This window comes from Erythranthe guttata, chromosome 1 (genome assembly GCF_056151865.1).
Source record: "Erythranthe guttata isolate IM_541 chromosome 1, IM_541, whole genome shotgun sequence".
NCBI lineage: Eukaryota > Viridiplantae > Streptophyta > Magnoliopsida > Lamiales > Phrymaceae > Erythranthe > Erythranthe guttata.
The window spans coordinates 11,831,868-11,853,558 of NC_142533.1; the positions used below are offsets into that span (position 1 = coordinate 11,831,868).

Consider the following 21,691-nt stretch of genomic DNA (forward strand, 5'->3'; position numbering starts at 1 on the left):
TGCTGCTGCCGTTCGTCGCCGCTCGTTGCTTGCTGGATCAGCTCGGTCCAGCCGTGAGGTGCAGCCCCGTGGATTGGTAATTAGCAGCTTGTACGTGACTCGTTCTAGGATTTCGATTCGTCGAAATCGCACGCTACAAGAGGTAATTAAATCGGAACTTTCGTAATTCGATTCGAACATGTTTGTATGATTATTAATTTGCAAGCATGAGTAATACGTGATTACATGTTTCGATTTTGTGAAATGATGAATAAGCATGTTTCGTGTTTTTCGGTTTTATGTATTTTTCAATTAAATCGAAAATTACCATATGTATGGCGGAAGCGTTAAGGTACGTTGACTATGTGATTAGTTATGCATGTAATCGAAACTAGTTCGATGTAAAAATTTTAAATTCCGCTGCGTATACATGCACGATCCCCAACACTGACTACTAAAAATAACAAATCACAACTGCAAAAATGCAAACTCAACTATATTTTACAAAAACAAACAATATACAAAACATTATAATTGATTTATACAATTGGAATCAATAAACATAAAATCCAAAAAAAAATTAAAAATTGGAGTCAATGAAGCATATTAATCGACTATGATGTGAAGGTAGTCGATTAAGAATCTGTTACTAAAAATAACAAATCACAACTGCGAAAAAATGCAAAATCAACTATATATTACAAAAACAAAAAATATACAAACATTATAAATGATTTATACAATTGAAATCAATAAAAAAAAAAATCCAAAAAAAAAAAAAAAAGAAATTGGAGTCGATGAACCTTAATCGATTACCAGAGCATAGTCGATTAGCTTAATCGGCTATGAACATGTACATAGTCGATTAAGGTTTCAGCCTGCGCGAAATTCTCTACACGCGCCGTCATCCACCCAATTCACCAAAAAACCCTAAATTTGCCTCCCCATTGTCACCACACCGCCTCCACAACACACCATCGCCACCTTACTTTGATATTATGACGGTTTTCTTATTACAAATGAATAAATAAATAAAATCACAACTCGCACCACCAACCAAAGCAGAACCACCACCCATCAAAATCCGATTCCGGCGACAAATCGACAATTTTAACTCTTTTCGCCGTCGATGTAGCAATCGTGGCATTCAAACTCAGAATCGCTATCAAAATCATCATCATATTCATGGTTTTTGTTAAGATCTTCAACGATGACGACGACGACGGAGACGACAACGACGACGATTGCTTCAACGGAATTGGCATCGTTGTTCTGGCGGTGATATTGGTGGTTGGTTCTTCATCTTCCGATCAAGAGAGAATAATCTAAAGAATTGAGAGAGAAAAGTATAATAGAGAGAAAAAAAAAACGGAGAAGAGACGGGAGAAGAAGAGACGGAAGAGAAGAGAAAATAAGATTAGGGTTTTAAAAGAGTATAGTAGACAATTAAGGGTAGTTTTGGAATTATGAAAATATCACTTGGGTGAAATATTAGCTAAGAGGGTTTTCTCTAATTTTTTTGGGATGGGGTTTTTCCTTAACTCATTTTCCTAGATGGGGGGTTTTATCTAATTTTCCCTTTTTTTAATTTTTAAAATGGGTATTTAAGTTTTTTTCCGGTCAAAAAATACACCCCTTGTCTCTGAACCCGCACGTGCAATACACGATAAGCTGTTACGGACTTTTTTTGCTTTGACTAATTTTCAGGCGGATTTGCTAATTTTTTAAACACGAGAGATTGTTTAACAATTAGAGATTACACAAAGGTGGTTCTTGCATAAAACCACACATAAATAATTAATTGCCAAATAAAATAAGTCTACGTATAGATTATACGCGCAACGACTAATGAAAGATTCGGATAACCATTGATCAGTTGGATGACTGGGTTTTTTGTCGGGTTCGACAAAAAGGCAACAAGTCAAAGAATATAGCCCAAGAAGGAGCCTCCTTCGCTGTGCAGAGAAAATAGAAGAGATATGCTTGCAGATTATCTGTTGTCGAGTGAATATCATATAATAGCTTCGTTACTTATTGGACATGATCCCGGACTTTTAACTATTCCTGGAACAATATGCGAAGAAATAATTATGTCGGAAAAAATGAATACCGAGGAAAATTTCTCTTTGCTCTAGAGTTTCTCCGACTAAGTACAAACGACGTCTCAATCAGGAAAAACGGTAGCTACAATGTATACAAACTCATATTGCCAACACATCAACATGAAGGAACTCGATATTACAGCATTATTATCTGATAATTTTCTACATTAATAAAAAGGAGCAATATAATTGGTTTTCTGTGCATCTTCAAATTCAATAAAACCTCGAATCCGATCGAGTTATTGTGCGTGGTTTACTTTATTTATTTCTACTTGCGTGTATTTTCGAAGTTGTAAAGTTTGTGTGTGAAATGTCAATAACACGAAAAATGATATGAATTATAGTGGACATCAAATAAGTTCGAACTATTTCACTGATCATGACTTATCTTACCAACCAAATAAGGACTCGTACGCGTGTGGGAGCTTGAGAAACTTCCGGAATGAGTTACTACTAAATATACGAATATTATATAATCTTAATAATTACTTCACAGAATACAATCTAGATGAAGTAACATTTGAATGAACAGATATTTTATCGAGGAAAGAAAGTGATTGTACTACCAGTAGTGTTAGGATAAATTGAATGATGAAGAACGAAACAATAGCATGAAGGTGACAAGGCAAACTCGAGATCACGAAAAAACAAGGTGATGCATGGACTCTTTTGAAAGCGTTCAGCTCAATATTCTGCATTAGTCAAAGTGACAAACAATTAGTACGGAATGTTGGGTAATTGAGTTTTGCATGAGAATCGAGTATTTGCTATATCGTGGCACACTAATGATATATCTGTCTGACAAAATTTAGGTTATTCGTATAAATAGAGGACTCACTTGTATAAATAGGTTACAATTCCCAGAAAAATACACATCAGAGTGATATCAATGCAGAAGTTCTGACTCGACCTCACCTGCGCATGATAACAAAATTTATATGGAAAAAAATAAATAAAATAATAAATAAATAAAAGATCCATTTAAAATTGAGAAACAACGAACATACTAACATTATGAAGTGTTTCCTTCAATCTAACGTTATTACGTCTCAGATCACTTGAAGCCTTATCCACCTGCACAACACCGAGGGAAAAGAATTAGTTTGATAAATTTTTGCTCCTTCTCGATTAAAAAAAGGTATGAATAATATTCAAACCTTTGTATCCATCTCATCCATCAACGGGACCTGCCTATCCAATTCCTGGAACGAGGAAAACGAAGAAGTGGAGATAAATTAAATTAGACTCGTTTTTTTTATTATTATTTAAATGGCATGAAATCTGGGGTGGGGGATGCCACCAAGCAAATTACCTCATTCATATCCTGTGCCAAATTCTTTAATATATCCAAACCATCCGATATTACGTCCAGACCTTCATCCTGCAGGAAACAAAATTTTCAATCTCGAGGGAGGAAATAATATTCAAAAAAAAAAAAAAAAAAAAAGAAGAAAAATGGAGGCGCTACAAGCCTGCTTCATTTTCCGCATCTCGTATTCTTGCTTGAATTGAGTTGCTTCTTCACTATGTTGGAAGAAATCGTCATCAAACTTCCCATCTAATATATATATACATATATATAAGATTCATATAAAAATAAAATAAAAAAATTGTCCAGAGATTTATGTACATGTAAAAAAAAAATACAGCATTAACAATCACCAGAATCAAACGTTATTTTCTTATGAGAAGATGAAGCGCCCCATCCTTGAGTTTGTTTACTACTGCCGTCTGATATTGCTTGAATTCTCTCGGGAAGTGTGAGAACAAGGTCAACTCGAGCTTCCAGTTCTTCTTTAGTAAGCCCTTTCACCTGTTGGAATTAATTGTAGATTATCATCAAAACATCGGCCTTCTTAATAGTAATTGCTTAGTCAGCCGCAAAATATATATATATATATATATATATATATATATATATATATATATATATATATATATATATATATATATATATATATATATATATCAGTATATTACTTGTCCAACTTCGATGCGGTAGTTTCTTTGATTTCACTACGGCCACATAAATTTGCTTTTTTTAGATTGAAGTTTATAGTAAAAGTTCAAGGGTAGGGGTTGCATTATAATCTCTTTCTTGTTTTCTTCAACGAACATATCCTTCGACATATTAATACCATTCACTATCATCATTGTGTAACTTTCGAATCTATTCGTCTTCGTTTTTTTTCTTTTTTCACGTCATGAATCGTGTGTACCAATACATACATGAATTGTATAGATACATTGAATCCCAATAATGATCCATAATATATATCAACTATAATGATAACCAGAATATCTCATAACAAACAATTAAAACAAATTCACAAAAATATATACAAAACAAAATTGCTAGGGTTATAAAAAAAGGAAGGACCTTTTTCTGAGCAAGTTTCTGCAACTTAGGCACCTCATCCATGAGCCTGGCTTTGGTCCGCCGCACCTCCGCATTCATCGCCACCATAGTTGCCCTGTTTGTCTCAACCGCCGCCACCTCCGATTTCTGGACGAAAAAAATTGATTTTAGAATAAAAATCAATTAATTAGGGCAAAATTAAATTAATTGATTTCCGATCGACCATAAGAGTGGCTTCAATTTGGGATTCGAAAGAAGAGTAGAGGCGAGCGAAGGCGTCGTCGGAGGAACCATTGACGGAGCGCTGCTTTTCGACATCGTATTTTTCGTACTTTTTGCTGATGTCATCCAGCCTGAACAGAATATCGATTACGCTCATTTTTTCTTCTGATTTGTTTTCCTCTTTTTGATTGGGGAAAAGGGGAAAATGGGGGCTCCGATCTCTTGTTGTTTTGGGAAGGAGAACAAATTTGAGAATGAGAAACGGCGGCCGTCTTCTATTTCTGGCATTCTTCTCCCTTTTTCTGGTGGAACAGAGGGTTCGCCGTTAATGGCGATTACGAGTGACGCTCTGTAATGAATGACAATACGCGCCAATAGTTATATGTCTATATATATGAAATAAAATAAATAAAAATAATAATAAAGAATATTACAATTCAATTTTAGAAAAAATATTCTTCTTTCAGAATTTCGGAATTTTCAATTTCCATTTTTTGTTGCAAAATTCTTGGATCGGGGTTGAAATATATATATATATACTAGGGGGTGTGCACCGCGCAATGTGCGGTGTTGTATGCCCATTATTTAGGTTTTTTATTTTATTTTATTTCTAATTTTATTGTGTTTTTTGAAAAAATAATTATTATATCAAATTTCAAACTTTATTTATAGGGTTATATGAGATAACCCCTCCATACAAACTAAACTTTTTAGAGGCATAAATCCATATTTTTTTTTACTATTAGGGATAACCCCTTATTAAGGTTAATATCTCATTTACCCTTATTATATTTATAAAAATATAATTAAATTATTATTGCTAAAAATAACTCCCCTAAAATAATTCCTCTTAAATCTCTCACCAACTCCCCCAAATCTCTCTCACAATGCAAGTCAGCGTATTTCTGTTTTTCATTTGATTCTTTTTACAATATTTTTGTAATTTCCATTTAAAAAATATAATTTTTTTTTTTTCAATTTTTTTTTAATTGGTTTTGTACCGCAATTTTAACAAAAAATTGAAATCCACTGCATACTCGTTGAAAACCACTATAAATTCATCTTTTACAATTTTTTTGTAATTTCGATTTATAAAATTTATTTTTTTTTCAATTTTCATTTTTTTTAAGTGATTTTTTTTACCGCAAGTTTAACAAAAATTGAAATCCACTACATACTCATTGAAAACCGCTATAAATTAATCGAGAACAACTATTTGATTAACGTAAAAATCAGTATGAAATTATCGTAATCAACTTTAATATTAATATAATGCACTACAGACGCATCGAAATCGAATAAAATTTTACATAATCCACTACCAATTAACGTAATCCATTACAAAATTGTCAAAATCCACTACAAAGTTATCAAAATCCACTTTGTAAGTTAAAAGTAATCCACTACAAAATTAACGTAATATATGGATTGAAATCCACTACATACTCATTGAAAATCACTATAAATTAGTCGAGAACAACTATTTGATTAACGTAGAAATCAGTATGAAATTATCGTAATCAACTTTCATATTAATATAGTGCACTAAAAACGTATCGAAATTGAACAAAAAATTTACATTATCCACTACGAGTTAACGTAATCCATTACAAAATTATCCAAATCCACTACAAAGTTATCAAAATCCACTTTATGGTTAAAATAATCCACTACAAAATTAACGTAATATATGGATTGAAATCCACTACATACTCATTGAAAACCACTATAAATTCATCGAAAACCATTATTCGATTAGCGTAGAAATCAGTATGAAATTATCGTAATCAACTTTCATATTAATATAGTGCACTACAAAAGTATTGAAATCGAATATAAATTTACATAATCCACTACGAATTGACGTAATCCATTACAAAATTATCAAAATCCACTACAAAGTTATCAAAATCCACTTTATATGTTAAAGTAATATACTACAAAATTAACGTAATATATGATTGAAATCCACTACATACTCATTGAAAACAACTATAAATTCATCGAAAACCAGTATTCGATTAACGTAGAAATCAGTATGAAATTATCGTAATCAACTTTCATATTAATATAGTGCACTACAAAAGTATCGAAATCGAATATAAATTTAAATAATCCACTACGAATTGACGTAATCCATTACAAAATTATCAAAATCCACTACAAAGTTATCAAAATCCACTTTATATGTTAAAGTAATATACTACAAAATTAACGTAATATATGGATTGAAATCCACTACATACTCATTGAAAAAAACTATAAATTCATCGAAAACCACTATTCGATTAACGTAGAAATCAGTATGAAATTATCGTAATCAACTTTCATATTAATATAGTGCACTACAAACGTATCGAAATCGAATATAAATTTACATAATCCACTATGAATTAACGTAATCCATTACAAAATTATCAAAATCCACTACAAATTAAAGTTATCAAAAATCCACTTTATAGGTTAAAGTAATCCACTACAAAATTAACGTAATATATGGATTGAAATCCACGACATACTCATAGAAAACTACTATAAATTCATCGAAAACCACTATTCGATTAACGTAGAAATCAGTATGAAATTATCGTAATCAACTTTCATATTAATATAGTGCACTACAAACGTATCGAAATCGAATATAAATTTACATAATCCACTACGAATTAACGTAATCCATTACAAAATTATCAAAATCCACTACAAAGTTATCAAAATCCACTTTATAGGCTAAAGTAATCCACTACAAAATTAACGTAATATATGGTTAATCCACTAAAAAAATATCGTAGAAAACACTTATGCATCAACAACAAACTTATCAAAATTCACTACAAGCTTCCGAATTTATGATAGTGTTGCTCGTGGTTTTCGTTAGGTTAGAGTGACCCGGTGATAAACACTACAAACATATCATCACCCAACATCGTCTCACTTGCTGCCATGCATCACCTGCTTGTGCAAGAACCTAAAACAAAGAAAAATAAGACAACAACGTGTCAATTTTATTCATTCACTAAAATTCGGTCTCCAAAGAAAGAATTTAAAATCCACTATAATCTCGTCAAAACTTATCGAAATCTACTAAAATATTAACATAATCCACTACGAAATAAGTTAATCCACTAAAAAATTACAACAAAAGTATAATAACAAATATTCAAATAGTGACCGAAACATGAAGGAGCCTCAAAAGTATATTATATTGAAAATCTCATATATATAATAGCTCATTCAACAATTCAACTAGTTGTCACTTCTATTTTGTTAACCATCATATAGAATTTATTTATGGATATAAAGAAAAAATGATAGCAAAAGAAATAGCAGCAAACCAACATCTTCAAACAGCAGCAAAGCAACACGAAAACAACAGCAAAACAGCAACAAATTCAGCTCCAAATTAGGAGCCAAACAGCAGCAAAGCCAAAAGAAAACGGCAGCAAAAACAGCAGCAAAAACAGCAGCAAAATACAGCAGCCAAACAAATAGCCAATTGTAGCTAAAAAATACAATAAATAAATTATAATTCTAAATTTTCAGAAAACAAATACTCAAATTTGAAAATATTTTTGAAAATTATGGAATTTTCGATAATATTTAGTGTTTCACCTTATTAATACGTATTGTATTCCTTACTTAAAAATATCAAATTTCAAAACCAAAACATGTTTGAAATCAGACATTATCAAATTTCGAAACCAAACCATGTGTGAAATCAGAAGAATTTATATAAAAAAAATCTGAAATCATGGGATGAAAAATCAAAAAACTTAAAGCGACGAAGTATTTTCGTATACCTTATAATCAACAACCGCCGACGAGAAAGAGAACCGCGGTGAACTTATCTATTTGCCAGAGGGAATGAGACAAATCGTTATGCGTTTTGGGAAAACATACCAACTTCGTGGGTAAGCGGATCTCGTCAGCGAGTGAGAAGACGATTAACAAGATGGACAAATCTGGTAGTATGTAGCGAGGGGCGGCGATGCTGGTGGGAAAAGAGAGGGGCGGCGGCCGAGGAGGAGAAGGGCGGAGATGGTGTGGTCATCCGGTGAGGCGGCGAGGTTGTGGAGCGAGATTACGGCGTGATTGTGGAGAGAAGGAAGGAAGAAGATGAAGCGAGGTTGTGGGGCGAGATTATTGCGTGATTGTGGAGAGAAAGAAGGGAGAAGGGGAATAAGTGAAGGAACGTGTTTCGGGGTTTGAGTAGGTTAAAAAAATTAAGAAAGGGTATAACAGGTTATTAATAATATAATTTGTTTAATAAAATAGAATTGGATTTATCTCAAAAACGAGGAAAAAAAAAAGGATTTGGTCTAATGATACATTGTATATGAGGGGGTTATCCCCAATAATCCCTTATTGGGGATAATCCCTTATTTATATGGATTATATTTGGACCATGAATGTATTATAAAAATGGTCCACACAACAGTATTTACGGATCTAAAACAAATTCATTTTAAATTGTAAATAAATTGGATCTAAAATATATTTTAATTAAAAAATTGTTCTTGTAATATTATTTCGAAATAAATGATTGAACTAATATAAAATAAGAGAAAGAAAATAGGAAAATATTGATACCGAGGCAACGTGTTGGAAAAAAAGCCTAAAGTAGGAAAGACATTGGTTATGTTTGTTACCGTTTCTAAATTCTTTCCACACTTTCCCCAAATTGAAAATTATCTTTTTACATTATTTTCAAAAAATTTTCCCAAAACAAATTCAAATATTTCTCTCTCTAACAAACATGATTTGACCGCTACAGTGAAAATTGTCTTCACTAAAATACAAAATCAAATCACTTTATCTTTTAAATTCTTCTTCCAAAATACCTTTTTCCAACACCTTTCAGACATGATTTGACTTGCTACAGTACAAATTGTCTCCTCCCAAAACACAAACAAACTTTATTTAATTTTCAAATTATTCTCCCAAAACATCTTTCCCCAAAATAAAATGGAAATGGAAGCCCAAAAGCTTACCAAACACAGCCATTGAAATCAGGAGAGAGAGAAGAGTAGGAGAGAGAAGAGTAGGAGAGAGAGATGAGTAGTGGGAGAGAGAAAAGTAGGAGAAAAAAGAGTAGGAGAGAGAAGATAAAGAAAAAAAATTAGGGACCGACACTGACCCCTACGGAGAGTACCGACCACTAATATATGAAAGTGGAAAATAAAAGTACTATCAGTTGCTTTTTGAGTGAAAATAGCTAAAACTAGGTCGTTTTAGTTTTAGTATTAAATGGGCCGAAAAAATGAGAAAACAAATAGAGGAGAAGTTGGTGGAGCAATCGATTCTTATTTTAATTATATATATATATATATATATATATATATATATATATATATATATATATATATGACAAACACGGGTCATTTATATAAATGGTGTAATAGTGGAAGTCATTAACAAAAATGGTGTGGTTTTTTTCGAATTTACAAAAGTGGTGTAAAACTCCACTCCTAGAGGCGATTTCTGGCATGCTAGGGAATTGTGCCAAAAGAAGTCAGGTATTTTGTTTTTTTGTTTGGTAGTGATTAACGGGTGAGATTGAGTGGAAAAAAATGAACGATCGAGATGGCTGTGTAGTAAAAATCACGGATTATTATCGCACTTTGCAGAGGCGATTTCTGCAAAAGCAGAAAACACCTCTGCGAGAGGCGATTTCTGCCAAAGGAGCCTGCAAAGGCTGCTGCAAATGCTGCTGCAAAGCAGCACTTTATTTTTCTTTTGGTTTGGTCAGCAATAATTCGAGAGGAGGGGGGCGAGGGGGGGTGGGGGTGGTTGTGGTTTGGGGCTTGCATTTAAGTTGGCAGGTGAATGGAGGGGGTTGGCTTTTACTCCCTTATCTTCTTCTTCTTTCTTCACAAATTTTCTACACAAATTTTCAACCAGGTATTCCGTGAAATCATTTTTTTCTTTAACAATTTTTTTAACTTTTTTTATTTTAAATAATGTTGTTTAATGTTTTTAAAATACGGGGTTGTTATTATAATGTTATATTAACTTAATCTGTTTATTTATATATTTTCAGTTTTGTAACAAGAAATTATAAAATACAGGTATGTTTAGTTAGTTTTATAATTTTTCGTTTTTTAATTTGTTTTCAAAAAAATGTACTAATTTTAATTTCTTTTGCAGAAGGTGAAAGTAAAAATACGAAGGTATGTTATAATATGTTTAGTGTATGTAATTTTTTCATTTTAATTTGTAAAAAATTGAATGTACTTTTTTTCGTGTTTTATTTTTTGAGTTATTTCATAGTGTGTGGGTTGAAGAAAATGACCAATTTAATGATATTGTTTGCTTAATTTTAAGTCATACTTAAATAATTAAATATATATAGAAATTTAATTCGTGAGTTTAATATATAAAATATATATATATATATATATATATATATATATATATATATATATATATATATATATATATATATATATATATATATATATATATATAATTTTAGGTAATTTTACATTCTAGTTCCATTTTGATAAAATTAGTTAGTTTTCAACTTGTTTTTTGGTTGGAGCATAATTCCTAAAATAATATATAATTGAGTAGTGTGTGTTTTCAAATTTTTTTGTGTGAATTTTTTTTCAACTTGTACTATTTTTTTTGTTAGATTGCAATTGAACGGGAGGATCGAGTTGTATCCGAAGAACAAAGGGATTGTTTAACATCTAATCATATACTAATTTCAGGTATTTTAAAGTGCTTTTTAAAAGTTTATGACATGTTATTCATTGCGTAAAATGTGGTATAGTATAATTATTAGCATAATATAATTATGTTGTTTGGGTTAAAGAATTTTAATTTTAATTGTTTGATAATAAATTTTTTAATTAATTATATTTGTTTTCACCATAAAAATTAGGTGAATTTAATGGCACCTAATAAGAGCCGAGTCAAAGTAATCGTGTATATCGGGGGTAATATAATTCAAGATGATTGGTCGGTGGAATACGATTGTCCTCACAAAGCAATTTTTCGAATTAGAAGGGATACTTCTTTCCAACTACTATTATCGAACTTGTACGAACGATTCGAAATAGACAATACTAGGTTCACTCTGAAAGTTCGGGGAAAACTTTTTCGCTTGTATGGGGATAGGGTTAAATCAATGCTGTGTGAAATTAGTACGCATCAAGATTTGGAAATGTTTCTTGATCCGGAAGAAGGGAATGATTCAATGGACATTTTTGTTCAAACAATCCCATTATACAATAATGCACCGCCTCCACAATTAACTTTCGATCTGAATGAGCCATACAACATAGTCTCACAATTGAGTCCGGAAGTGGTTGCTGTCACACAAGGATTTTCTAGCATGCAATTTACGAATTTTGGTGCTGGAACATCTGCACCTCCGACAAATTTTGGTGGTGGAAATCGTGGGGAGACGAGCACAAGGAGAGAAGTCCGGCACCCCAATACAAATGAGCCAACAGAAGATTTAACAGACATACCGGGAGATTTCTTTGGGGCCGATCCTCCTGTTGACTCAGAACCATCCGATCAAGAAGATTACGACAACGTCGACGGGGACCATGACCATGATGACGGTGAGAATGTTGCCAATGTTCCTCATAATATGCCATCAGTGGCACCAACCCAAAGCCAACCTCACTTGTACGAGCCAATACCTTTCTACTCAATGGATTATGAAGAAATGATGGCAGACTCATTTGATATTCCAGACGGGCGATTGTCAAAGTTTTACGATGCCGATGAAGGTGTTCTTGAAAAAGGGATGATTTTCAAGAGTAAAGAACGACTCATTGCTGCAGTGAAAGACCACTCTATTCGGTTCGCTAAACGAGAGTACAAGGTGGTCGAAAGTAAACCAACGTATTGGAAGGTGAAATGCAACGATGGTCAGATTATGCTCATACGATGTTCACAAAATGGGAAAAGGAATCAGTGGACCATGTTACATGGATGTTTAATCAACAACTCCAATCGGCTGAGGTAATATCAAGGGCCTCTACGGCCGGAGGTGGAAACAACACACATTCCGTGAGCATTAGAACAAGAGAATGCACATGTGGAAAGTGGCGTGAATTCGGGATCCCGTGCTCTCATGTCCAACACGTTTGTCGTGATTATCATTTGGATGCCTCGGCCTTTATGATTCCGGATAGCACCGGAAATGCTATACCTTTGATGTATTTGAAGCATTTTGAGGACATCGATGCAGTTCGTTCATATAGTTGGGGTAGTGCCGCATTGGCGGTATTGTATCACGAGCTATGCAAGGCGACACTTCGAGGAGAGCGTAGGGATGTTGTTGGAGGTCCGATGCAGCTACTACAGTTGTGGGCATGGACGAGAATTCGCCATATAGCACCAATACCAAAACCGCTTAGAGATTACGATCCAATTACGGTGCTTCAACTAAACGCTGATGATGTATTTCCAGTACCTCCATATGGTGCACGGTAATACTCTAACTATAACTGATTCCATATAATTTCAAATCTTTCAATTAACTCTACACTTAATATATGCATTGTTTTAATATATGTATTTTGCATAACACATTGCAGTTGGTTGCATCCTCTGAGTTATGTTCACACCGCTAGTCATTCAGTTCGCATATATAGAACAATGCTTGATCAAATGTTGCCAAACCAGGTTCGTGAATTTGCTAATGATGTTGATAATATTTTTTTTCCATATTGTTGATAATGTTGTTGATAATGATGTTGATAATATTCGCAATTTCCTAATATTTTTTATAGTTCATTTGGATGCCATATAACACCACTGATGTTGAGTACCAAGAATTGGCTTCGGATTCGACGATTGTTTCACCATTAATTTGGATGTCTAGTTGTCCACTTATTTGTTAATAACGAGTGGAGATGCATCGTCCGGAGAGAGTATTACGACAGTTCGGGATGGTCCAGCCAATTCCGTCACATCCTACGGATGTTGTTATTTCCAACAAATTACATGATTTGACTCGTCAAGGTCGATCGGGTCTGGATTGGAGCGAGTATTTGAGTACATATGTTGCTAAATGGCAACAAAGATTTCAGACTGTCGTCCCATTTCAACCAATCAATGGACAAGATACAGAGGATGGTTATGAGGCATGGTATGATGAGCACACTCGTCGTTTTATATCACCGATTGACGATTTGACGAGCATTGGTTTTCAGACTGGAGATCGGACAATTATGAATTTGGTGGTACGTAATTTATGTCACTAATGCAATTACATACAACTACTCGATTTCTATAACATATTTTATAATTTTTTTCAGGCTACTCGACTAGCCTCAATGAACACCAATATGCCAGAAATGCAGCCTATGATTAATATGCTCAACAGGACGGGGATGCCTTCTACGGGTGCCTCGGATGGAGGAAGAATGAGAACTCACGACCGCACTCAAAGGTCTACAAGAGATTATGCCGGTCCTTCCTCATATCGAGATGAGGCCGGCCCATCCACACTTCAAAATGAGCCCGGTACTTATCCCGGTTCTCCTGGTGATGTTTATATTCCGACACCAGCAACTCCATACCAGCCTACCATGAACATGTATTCAGGTAGTGAATTTTTGGATCTCAGTTTAGGATCTTACCAAGGTGACCAGCCTACACATAGGCATTTCAATGTTTCTCCCGTTCCCTATCACCTCCAATCACCTCAAAGTCATTCTACCGAGAACTATATTGCCGACGCTATTGAAGAGGATATTGCGCAAGAACCAGTGGGAAGAGTGCGTAGAAACAGGCGTCCGCCTAGATGTGGGACCGGTGGACATCTCGGACGTCATTGATGCTCTTGTTTTTAGTAGTTGACATTGTGTATTTGATATTTATGTATTCTCACATTTATCTAATTTTTATTTAATTATGTATGACGTTAAATTTTAAATTCTTAATTTAGAAAAAAAAAATAATATATATATATATATATATATATATATATATATATATATATATATATATATATATATATATATATATATATATATATATATATATATATATATATATATATATAGACACACACACGACACACCCCTTACCCCTGGTAGTATAATATACATATATATAATATACATATATTCGATGCAGCCCCCTAATATAATATACATATATATATATATATTGATTAAAAAAAAAAGGAAAAAAAAAACAAAATCACATCTCCTAGAGGCGATTTCTGCCTTGTCAGAATTTTGTCCAGAAATCGCCTCTAGAAGTGGAGTTTTACACCACTTTTGTAAATTCGAAAAAAACCACACCATTTTTGTTAATGACTTCCACTATTACACCATTTATATAAATGACCCTGACAAACACCCCTTATTGGATTTTTACTTCTCCATAAATCCAAATTTTAATTCAATTTTTGACATAAACCCAAATGACACAAACTACCCAAAATGCCCTAACAAATCCCATTAAATGTAGATTACTTCCATTTAGGGTTTTTTGGATTTCTTTATTCTTTATATTTATTTTAATTTTGATTGATTTTTATTTTCTATTTTTATTTTAAATTAGTTTTTTCTTATTTATATTTTGCATTCTATCATTTTATTTTATCTTAAATGGTTTTATTTTATTTTCAGTTTTTTTTCATTTTTCAATTTCATTTTTTTCAAATCATCTTTTCGATTTTTTCGGAAAAAAATGTTTTATTTAATTCTTTTGCTTTTTATTTTGATTAAAAAACTAATTTTCTTTTGTTCAAAGTTTTATTAAATAGTATTTTTATTAATTTTTTACCAGGTTATCACATTGAAATTCGCTACATATTTATCGAAATTCACTATAAATTTATCGAAATCAACTATGAAATTAACATAATTCAAATAAAATTTATCGAAATCCACTATAAATTTATTGAATCAACTATGAAATTAACATAATTCAAATAAAATTAACGTAATCCCACTATAAAATTAAATGTAATTAACCACAAAACTTCCGCAATCAACATCATCTACCGTAAATAAGCAAATCATCGGTACTAAAAGAAAAACAATGTGTTTTGCGAGAAGAAAAACAAATTGTGACACCCCTTTCCTAATTACACTTACTTAGTAATTTAGAATATGCTAGCGGAAGACTTATAGAAAATAATGAGTGTGGAATGTTCGTTTTAAAAATCACCTTCTACAAATTCAGGTTACGCATAAATTTTTCTTTTAAAACCAGAGGAAGAGTGTCCACATAATACCATATCATATACACTTAACCAAATATCACAAAAGGAACATGCATGACTAGATTAATTAAATTATCAAGAGTAAAGATTATGAATTTCGGACAGATTAGGTAGATCAACTTAGAAAATTAATTTCTCTTAAACCCTTCATGCAAAGACCTTGAACTTTTAACCACATACTCTCGTATGGGTCTAAATTACTTAGTTAAAACAATTTTATAATATAATAAGCCATTTGAGAGAAATAATTAAAGACATGCAACTGTACAATTTGAAAATCCAAAATAGGGGAGGGAGCTTTGAAAATTCATTATACATTCCCTACTGTTCTAAAAACTACCAAATTTTATACCAAAATAGAAAATTGATTTAGGAACATACTCCAATTTAAATAGTTTGATTTTCATAAGAAAAACTTCACATATTGATGCATGTCCTAAAATGACTTTGCATGTGTACAGTTATGGAAAATAATTCGTAATAAATTCATGGCTTATCCAAATGATGCAAAAGACCTACCAAAATGAACGCGACAAAAAGACCTATGACACCGTAAAATTACATGCAATTCTAAACAGAAAGTATATTTAATACGCATTATCAAACAACAGGGCAAAACACAACATAAAACTACCCGATAAACATTATATAGAAGTTTGACAACAGAGGAAATCATAATCCTAATTATTATTAAATGCAATGTTCTTTCTAATAAGAGCCCTCGAGGGGTGGAAGAGTACGATAATAGATACCTAAGACAGTATCGAAAGTCTATAAAATTAAACAATATAAGTGAAACCACATAGCTAGATTAAGAGCACACATGATCCACACGCCTTCCATATGAACACATCCCTCGATCCTCGAACTCGACTCCAACTTTACGACTCGTACTCGGGATTGAAAGTACCTACAAGCATTTCAACACCTATATGAGTCTTTTGGACTCAATGAGAATTTCCAAAGAAATATCGAATACACATAGGCAAAAAAACATATATTTATGATATGTATATATGTATATATACCATCTCAAATCACACATATACACAATATAAACATTTCGATTTTACCTCAATCATCATTTCATTGAGGAACTTTACCAATTTTCCTTTACCTTCTCGGTTTACATCTTAGACCTTCCTTTCATCATTTCATAAGGAATAAGAGTAAATCCCTTATAAAGGAGTTGTCATTCTTTTACACATACATTCATTCAAGTGCTCATACAATGTGTGAGAAAAACATTTTTGTTCGGATATCCTTTGGAAAATCAAGCAAAATATTTGACAATAAGCCTTCATTTATTTGGAACCCGTTTCATAAGTGGAATCAAACCACACACTCTTCATCTCATTTTTGGGGTACCGGTCCCTCATACCCCGTGCTTATTCGATCTAAGTTTTACAAGATTTCCCAACTTAAAAACGTGCAAGTGATGTTAGTATACTTTCATTCATTTCACATATTCAAAGTTAGCTTTCAAATAAGCACACATATTTCCACATATTTCACCAAAGCACATAGTTTAGTCACAAAATTACAAAAGCAAGTAAGACACATAACAACTCAAGCAAAGAACATAGATCACATATTTTAGACACATAACAAAAGTATCTCAAAGCATTCGGTTATTTAAAATTACTATCTCCAAGTTTCATTAATTAAAGTTCAAGTCCTCTTTCTCAAGAGACTTGAAGTTATCTTTCAAGTAGCACCAAATTTCCATTTATTTCATTTTCTTTCCAAAATATTCGAACCATCAACAATTCAATCACACAAAATTCCATTTTTATTAATCTTGTTCTCGTTTTTTTTATCTTCGTATATTATCTTATTACTCATAGATCATAAACCATGGATCGTATGCTTCCTCGACCCAAAGGGAGTACACTTACAACCACGTAAGTCGATATACATACACATAGAAACATATACTTATATATAGCACATATAGATTATAAATAAACCGTGGATCAAGTACTTTCTTCAACCACGCAGGTTTACGAAAACCATGGATCGAAGTTTCCTTAAGATCACGCAGGTCTAGCGTATATATATATATATATATATATATAAATTAAATCATCATATTATTCTTAGTTTTTCAAGATTATTTCATTTAAAAGTTAGATCGATACATGCATGGATAATCAAAGCATAAATTAAACACAAAATTTCATTTTCTTCTTCCTTTAGTTTTCTGTCATCACAAGAACATTAACAAGAAATTAAAGAGAAGAAAAATACTATTGGTGTTGAAGCACTTGTAGCAAGAATTTGAAAATTCTCACCTTAATCTTCTTAGAAATTTGTAAGGGTGTTCTTTCCTTTCTACAAGAAGAATAAGAAGAAATTTTAGAGAGAGAAGATGAAGCTTAGCTTCTTGAAATTTTCGAAAATGAAGAAAAAAAAGAAGAGGAAGAAGACTTACTCTTTGTCCAAGAATTTTACTCTTGAAAGAGAAATTTTGGGGCTTTCCTTGTAATTTCGAAAATGGAGAAGAAGAGAAACATATTTTGATCTTTGATTTTTAGAATGTGTGTAGAGCAGATGAGAAAATAGATGAAGGCTTGAGTTCTATTTATAGAGTAGTGGGGGACTTGCAACCTTAAAGATTAAGAATTGGAGGGTGACCTTTTTGCAATTTATGAAAACTTAGGAATTATTTAGAGGGACACTTTGCAATTTTATTTAACTATTCAAAAAGAAATTCAAAAAGGAAATCCTAATGTACATGGGCTCACCTAGAGAAGGGTTGTACTCAAGAAAAATTTTGGTCTTGTGTTGTACCATGGTCAAAATTGAAGGATGAATTAGAGGAATTTTCCATTTTTTTTCTTCAAATAATATTATTCAACAAAAAGAAAATTTTGATTTTCAATGCAGCAAATATGTGATTTAAATACTCCTAAAAAATAAGTTCTAGCAAACAAAGGAGTATAATTAATCTCTAGATTAAAAATTAACTAAGATGATCAATTTAAATTCGTCCAAATTATTTCGGACTAATGCATTCTATATGAAATTTCACCAGTTATCACATAAATAAAATCTTAAACTAATAAATGCACATAAGAGATAAAATCACGTTAACGGAATGTATGCAAATTAACGAAAAATTAAATTATCGAAGACGCGGGGGTGTTACACAAATAGTTTTAACAATTCTAACAAAACTACTACTATTACTCTGGGTTTTTTTTTTTTTAAGACACCAACAAACGGCATCACCACTAACAAATAGTAGAGTTACCCGAGCATCACCCAAGCTAATCACCCTTCTCCCATCACCGCCTGTTCAAAAACCTAACAAAAAGAGAAAGGAGACAACAACATGTCAATTTAATTCATACGAAAAAAAATTCATTCTGAAAGCAAAAGTACTACAAAATTAACCTAATCCACTACAAAAAAAATCCTCTTTTCGAAGACAAAATCCATTCAAATTATATCGAAATCCACTAATAGCTTACCGAGATCAACTAGAAATTAAAACCAACTACTATTAACCTCATCAAAAACCACTATAAATATAGAAAACCAATAAAATATTAACGTAATTCACTACGAAATTAACTTAATCAAGTACAAAAAAATCATTCTTTTCAAAGACAAAATCCACTCAAATTACATCAAAATCCACTAAAAATTTACCGAAAATCAATTAGAAAGTAACGAAATCCACTAATAATAGCGAATTCCACTACTATTAAGCTCATCAAATGCCACTATAAAATATAGAAAATCACTAATATATTAACGTAATCTACTACGAAATTAACATAATCCACTAAAAAAAATTCCCTTTTTATAGACAATCCACTCTAATTATAACGAAAACCACTAAAAACTTACCGAAATCAATTGGAAATTAATGAAATCAACTACTATTATGAAAACCATTCAATTTTTTTATGTTGCTGTCCTAAAATTCTAATAGAATGCCTAGCCGCTAACTAATTTAAAAGACAAATTAACGCCTTTTTTTTCTTTATCAAAAATTGAAAATTACTCACAATGAGATGATGCACACACACAATAACACATATAAAAAGTGAATTTTATGCAATATATTCTTGATGAATTTCATACATATCCTAGGAAATTCACATCTTATGACCCAATCATCACATACAATAAATGATCTGCCAATTCGAACAGAATTCATAAACACGGATCGACCATTCAAGCACAAGTTCACAAAGAGTGAAATTACGATAATGGTCGCCGATCCAGCCTCCAATTCTTTCGCTGGCGACTTTCTCTGAAGATGGCGAGTCTTTTGTCGAAGAAGACGCCGCCTGCGTCACCTGTATGCACGGAAAAAAAAATATCGGCAACGACTCACCTCAAGTCTGATTTGGAACACCGTCCTTGAGTTGGATTTAGATCCGAGAATAATTCCTAATCGGCTTGATGGGTGGGGCAACGGCACGGTGATGAGAGAAAGAGACATGGATGCGTTGGATGTGTAGAGAAGGAAGATAGAAAAGAAAGAGGACGGGGTAGGGGCGGCGGTGATGAGAGAAAGGGGCGGTGGTGATGAGAGAAAGAGACATGGAGGCGTTGGTTGTGTAGAGAAGGAAGATAGAAAAGAAAGAGGACGGGGTAGGGGCGGCGGTGATGAGAGAAAAGGGCGGTGGTGATGAGATAAAGAGACATGGGAGCGTGGGATTGGAGAGAATGAAGAGAGGAGAGAAATTAGAGGAAAAAAAAAAACCGACACCCAGTGGTTATTAATTAGGGTAAAAAAAATGAGAAATGATATTATAGGAAATTTGTATTATTTATGGGTAAATAAAAATATTTGGATTTATCTCAATAAGATGAATTTTTTTTGGACCCATCTTAATTGCACATGTCTAACGAGGGGGTTTTGTCTAATAATCCCATAGGGAGAATTACACTTTTGGTCCCTCATGTTTGACCCGATTTCACTTTTGGTTCACCTTGTTTCAAGTTTCAATTTTAAACACTTTTGGTCCCCGCTGTAACATGTCCGTTAGCAAGTAACGGAAAACACTATTTTGGAGTGAAAATTGAAATTGAATTTTTTTTTGGGCTGAAAAATAATTATAAATTTCAAATAGACTACTTATAATTAAATTTTTAATAATATGAAGTATAATGAAATTTATTTATTTAATATTTCATATTATCAAAAAATAATCATAAGTAGTATAATTAAAACTAACATTAAGTATAATTCACAATAATTTATTTAATTAATTTCTTTTTTATCATTAAAAACAAAAGACTCGATAGGGTCGCTTCAGATTTTTTATTACCATTGTAGGGGTACTCTTTTTCCTTGTGTTAGGTCCACAAGGTTTTAACGAGGCCCCAAAACGTTTTATCATAGTGGATTAATAAAATATTTTTGGCCAAAATAAAAATAAAAATTTATCATTAAAAAATAAATTGTAAGTAGCATAATTATAATAAAATAAAGTATAATTAAAAATAATTTGTTTAGTTAATTAATTTTTTTGTTATTATTTTTTATCATAAGTAGTATAATTAAAAATAATATTAAGTATAATTAAAAATAATTTGTTTAGTTAATTTTTTTATTATTAAAACTTTAATTGTAAGTAGTATAATTATAATAATATTTTTTTTTTTAAGATATAATTATAATAATATTAAGTATAATAAAAAACAATTTGTTTCGTTAATTTCTTTTTTTATTATTGAAAATTATAAGTAGTCTATTTACAATTATAAATATTTTTCAGTCCCAAAAAAATTTAAAATTTTAATTTTCACCCCAAAATAGTGTTTTCCGTTATTTGCTAACGGACATGTAACGGGGCCAAAAGT

General features: G+C 32.0%; 3 protein-coding genes and 1 long non-coding RNA gene across 7 annotated transcripts; 2 read left to right on the top strand and 2 right to left on the bottom strand.

Annotated features, from left to right (window-relative positions):
- Positions 1–1,176: 1,176 nt before the first annotated feature.
- LOC105948696 (syntaxin-71) lies at positions 1,177–4,980 on the bottom strand. 4 transcript variants are annotated; one of them, XR_016031852.1, is made up of 10 exons: positions 4,664–4,980; positions 4,462–4,587; positions 3,744–3,894; positions 3,554–3,639; positions 3,394–3,462; positions 3,239–3,283; positions 3,093–3,155; positions 2,920–2,996; positions 2,648–2,773; positions 1,177–1,304 (listed from the first exon to the last, which is right to left on the bottom strand). XR_016031852.1 is itself a non-coding variant. In XM_012971925.2 (9 exons), the coding sequence occupies exons 1-9, from the start codon at positions 4,817–4,819 to the stop codon at positions 2,761–2,763; spliced, it is 786 nt and encodes a 261-aa protein (XP_012827379.1). In that variant the 5' UTR covers positions 4,820–4,967; the 3' UTR covers positions 2,525–2,760. The 4 variants fall into 4 exon arrangements, 2 of the variants coding, with proteins under 2 accessions (XP_012827379.1, XP_088676006.1); XR_016031851.1 differs by lacking the exon at positions 1,177–1,304 and adding an exon at positions 1,750–2,043; XM_012971925.2 differs by lacking the exon at positions 1,177–1,304 and having other exon boundaries at positions 2,525–2,773; positions 4,664–4,967.
- A 2,272-nt stretch (positions 4,981–7,252) lies between these two features.
- LOC105957091 (uncharacterized) lies at positions 7,253–9,021 on the bottom strand. Its single transcript, XR_016032952.1, has 2 exons — positions 8,463–9,021; positions 7,253–7,630 (listed from the first exon to the last, which is right to left on the bottom strand). It is a non-coding gene; the product is annotated as an uncharacterized LOC105957091 (long non-coding RNA).
- Positions 9,022–10,592: 1,571 nt separating this feature from the next.
- Positions 10,593–12,646, top strand: LOC105976266 (uncharacterized). Its single transcript, XM_088820214.1, has 4 exons — positions 10,593–10,730; positions 10,810–10,832; positions 11,297–11,375; positions 11,549–12,646. Exon 4 carries the CDS (start codon positions 11,558–11,560, stop codon positions 12,644–12,646), a length of 1,089 nt encoding a protein of 362 aa, XP_088676340.1. The 5' UTR covers positions 10,593–10,730; positions 10,810–10,832; positions 11,297–11,375; positions 11,549–11,557.
- An 892-nt stretch (positions 12,647–13,538) lies between these two features.
- Positions 13,539–14,563, top strand: LOC148772831 (uncharacterized). Its single transcript, XM_088819887.1, has 2 exons — positions 13,539–13,868; positions 13,944–14,563. Exons 1-2 carry the CDS (start codon positions 13,539–13,541, stop codon positions 14,463–14,465), a joined length of 852 nt encoding a protein of 283 aa, XP_088676013.1. The 3' UTR covers positions 14,466–14,563.
- Positions 14,564–21,691: the final 7,128 nt, after the last annotated feature.

Bases quoted from the DNA above. Each gene is read 5' to 3' on its own strand.
- LOC105948696 (XM_012971925.2), bottom strand. From the start codon at position 4,819: ATGAGCGTAATCGATATTCTGTTCAGGCTGGATGACATCAGCAAAAAG. The intron at 3,640-3,743 runs GTGATTGTTAAT...TATATATATTAG, and splicing joins GAAAATAACGTTTGATTCTG to ATGGGAAGTTTGATGACGAT. The intron at 2,997-3,092 runs GTTAGTATGTTC...TATCATGCGCAG, and splicing joins TGAAGGAAACACTTCATAAT to GTGAGGTCGAGTCAGAACTT.
- LOC148772831 (XM_088819887.1), top strand. From the start codon at position 13,539: ATGCATCGTCCGGAGAGAGTATTACGACAGTTCGGGATGGTCCAGCCA. The intron at 13,869-13,943 runs GTACGTAATTTA...AATTTTTTTCAG, and splicing joins GGACAATTATGAATTTGGTG to GCTACTCGACTAGCCTCAAT.
- LOC105976266 (XM_088820214.1), top strand. From the start codon at position 11,558: ATGGCACCTAATAAGAGCCGAGTCAAAGTAATCGTGTATATCGGGGGT.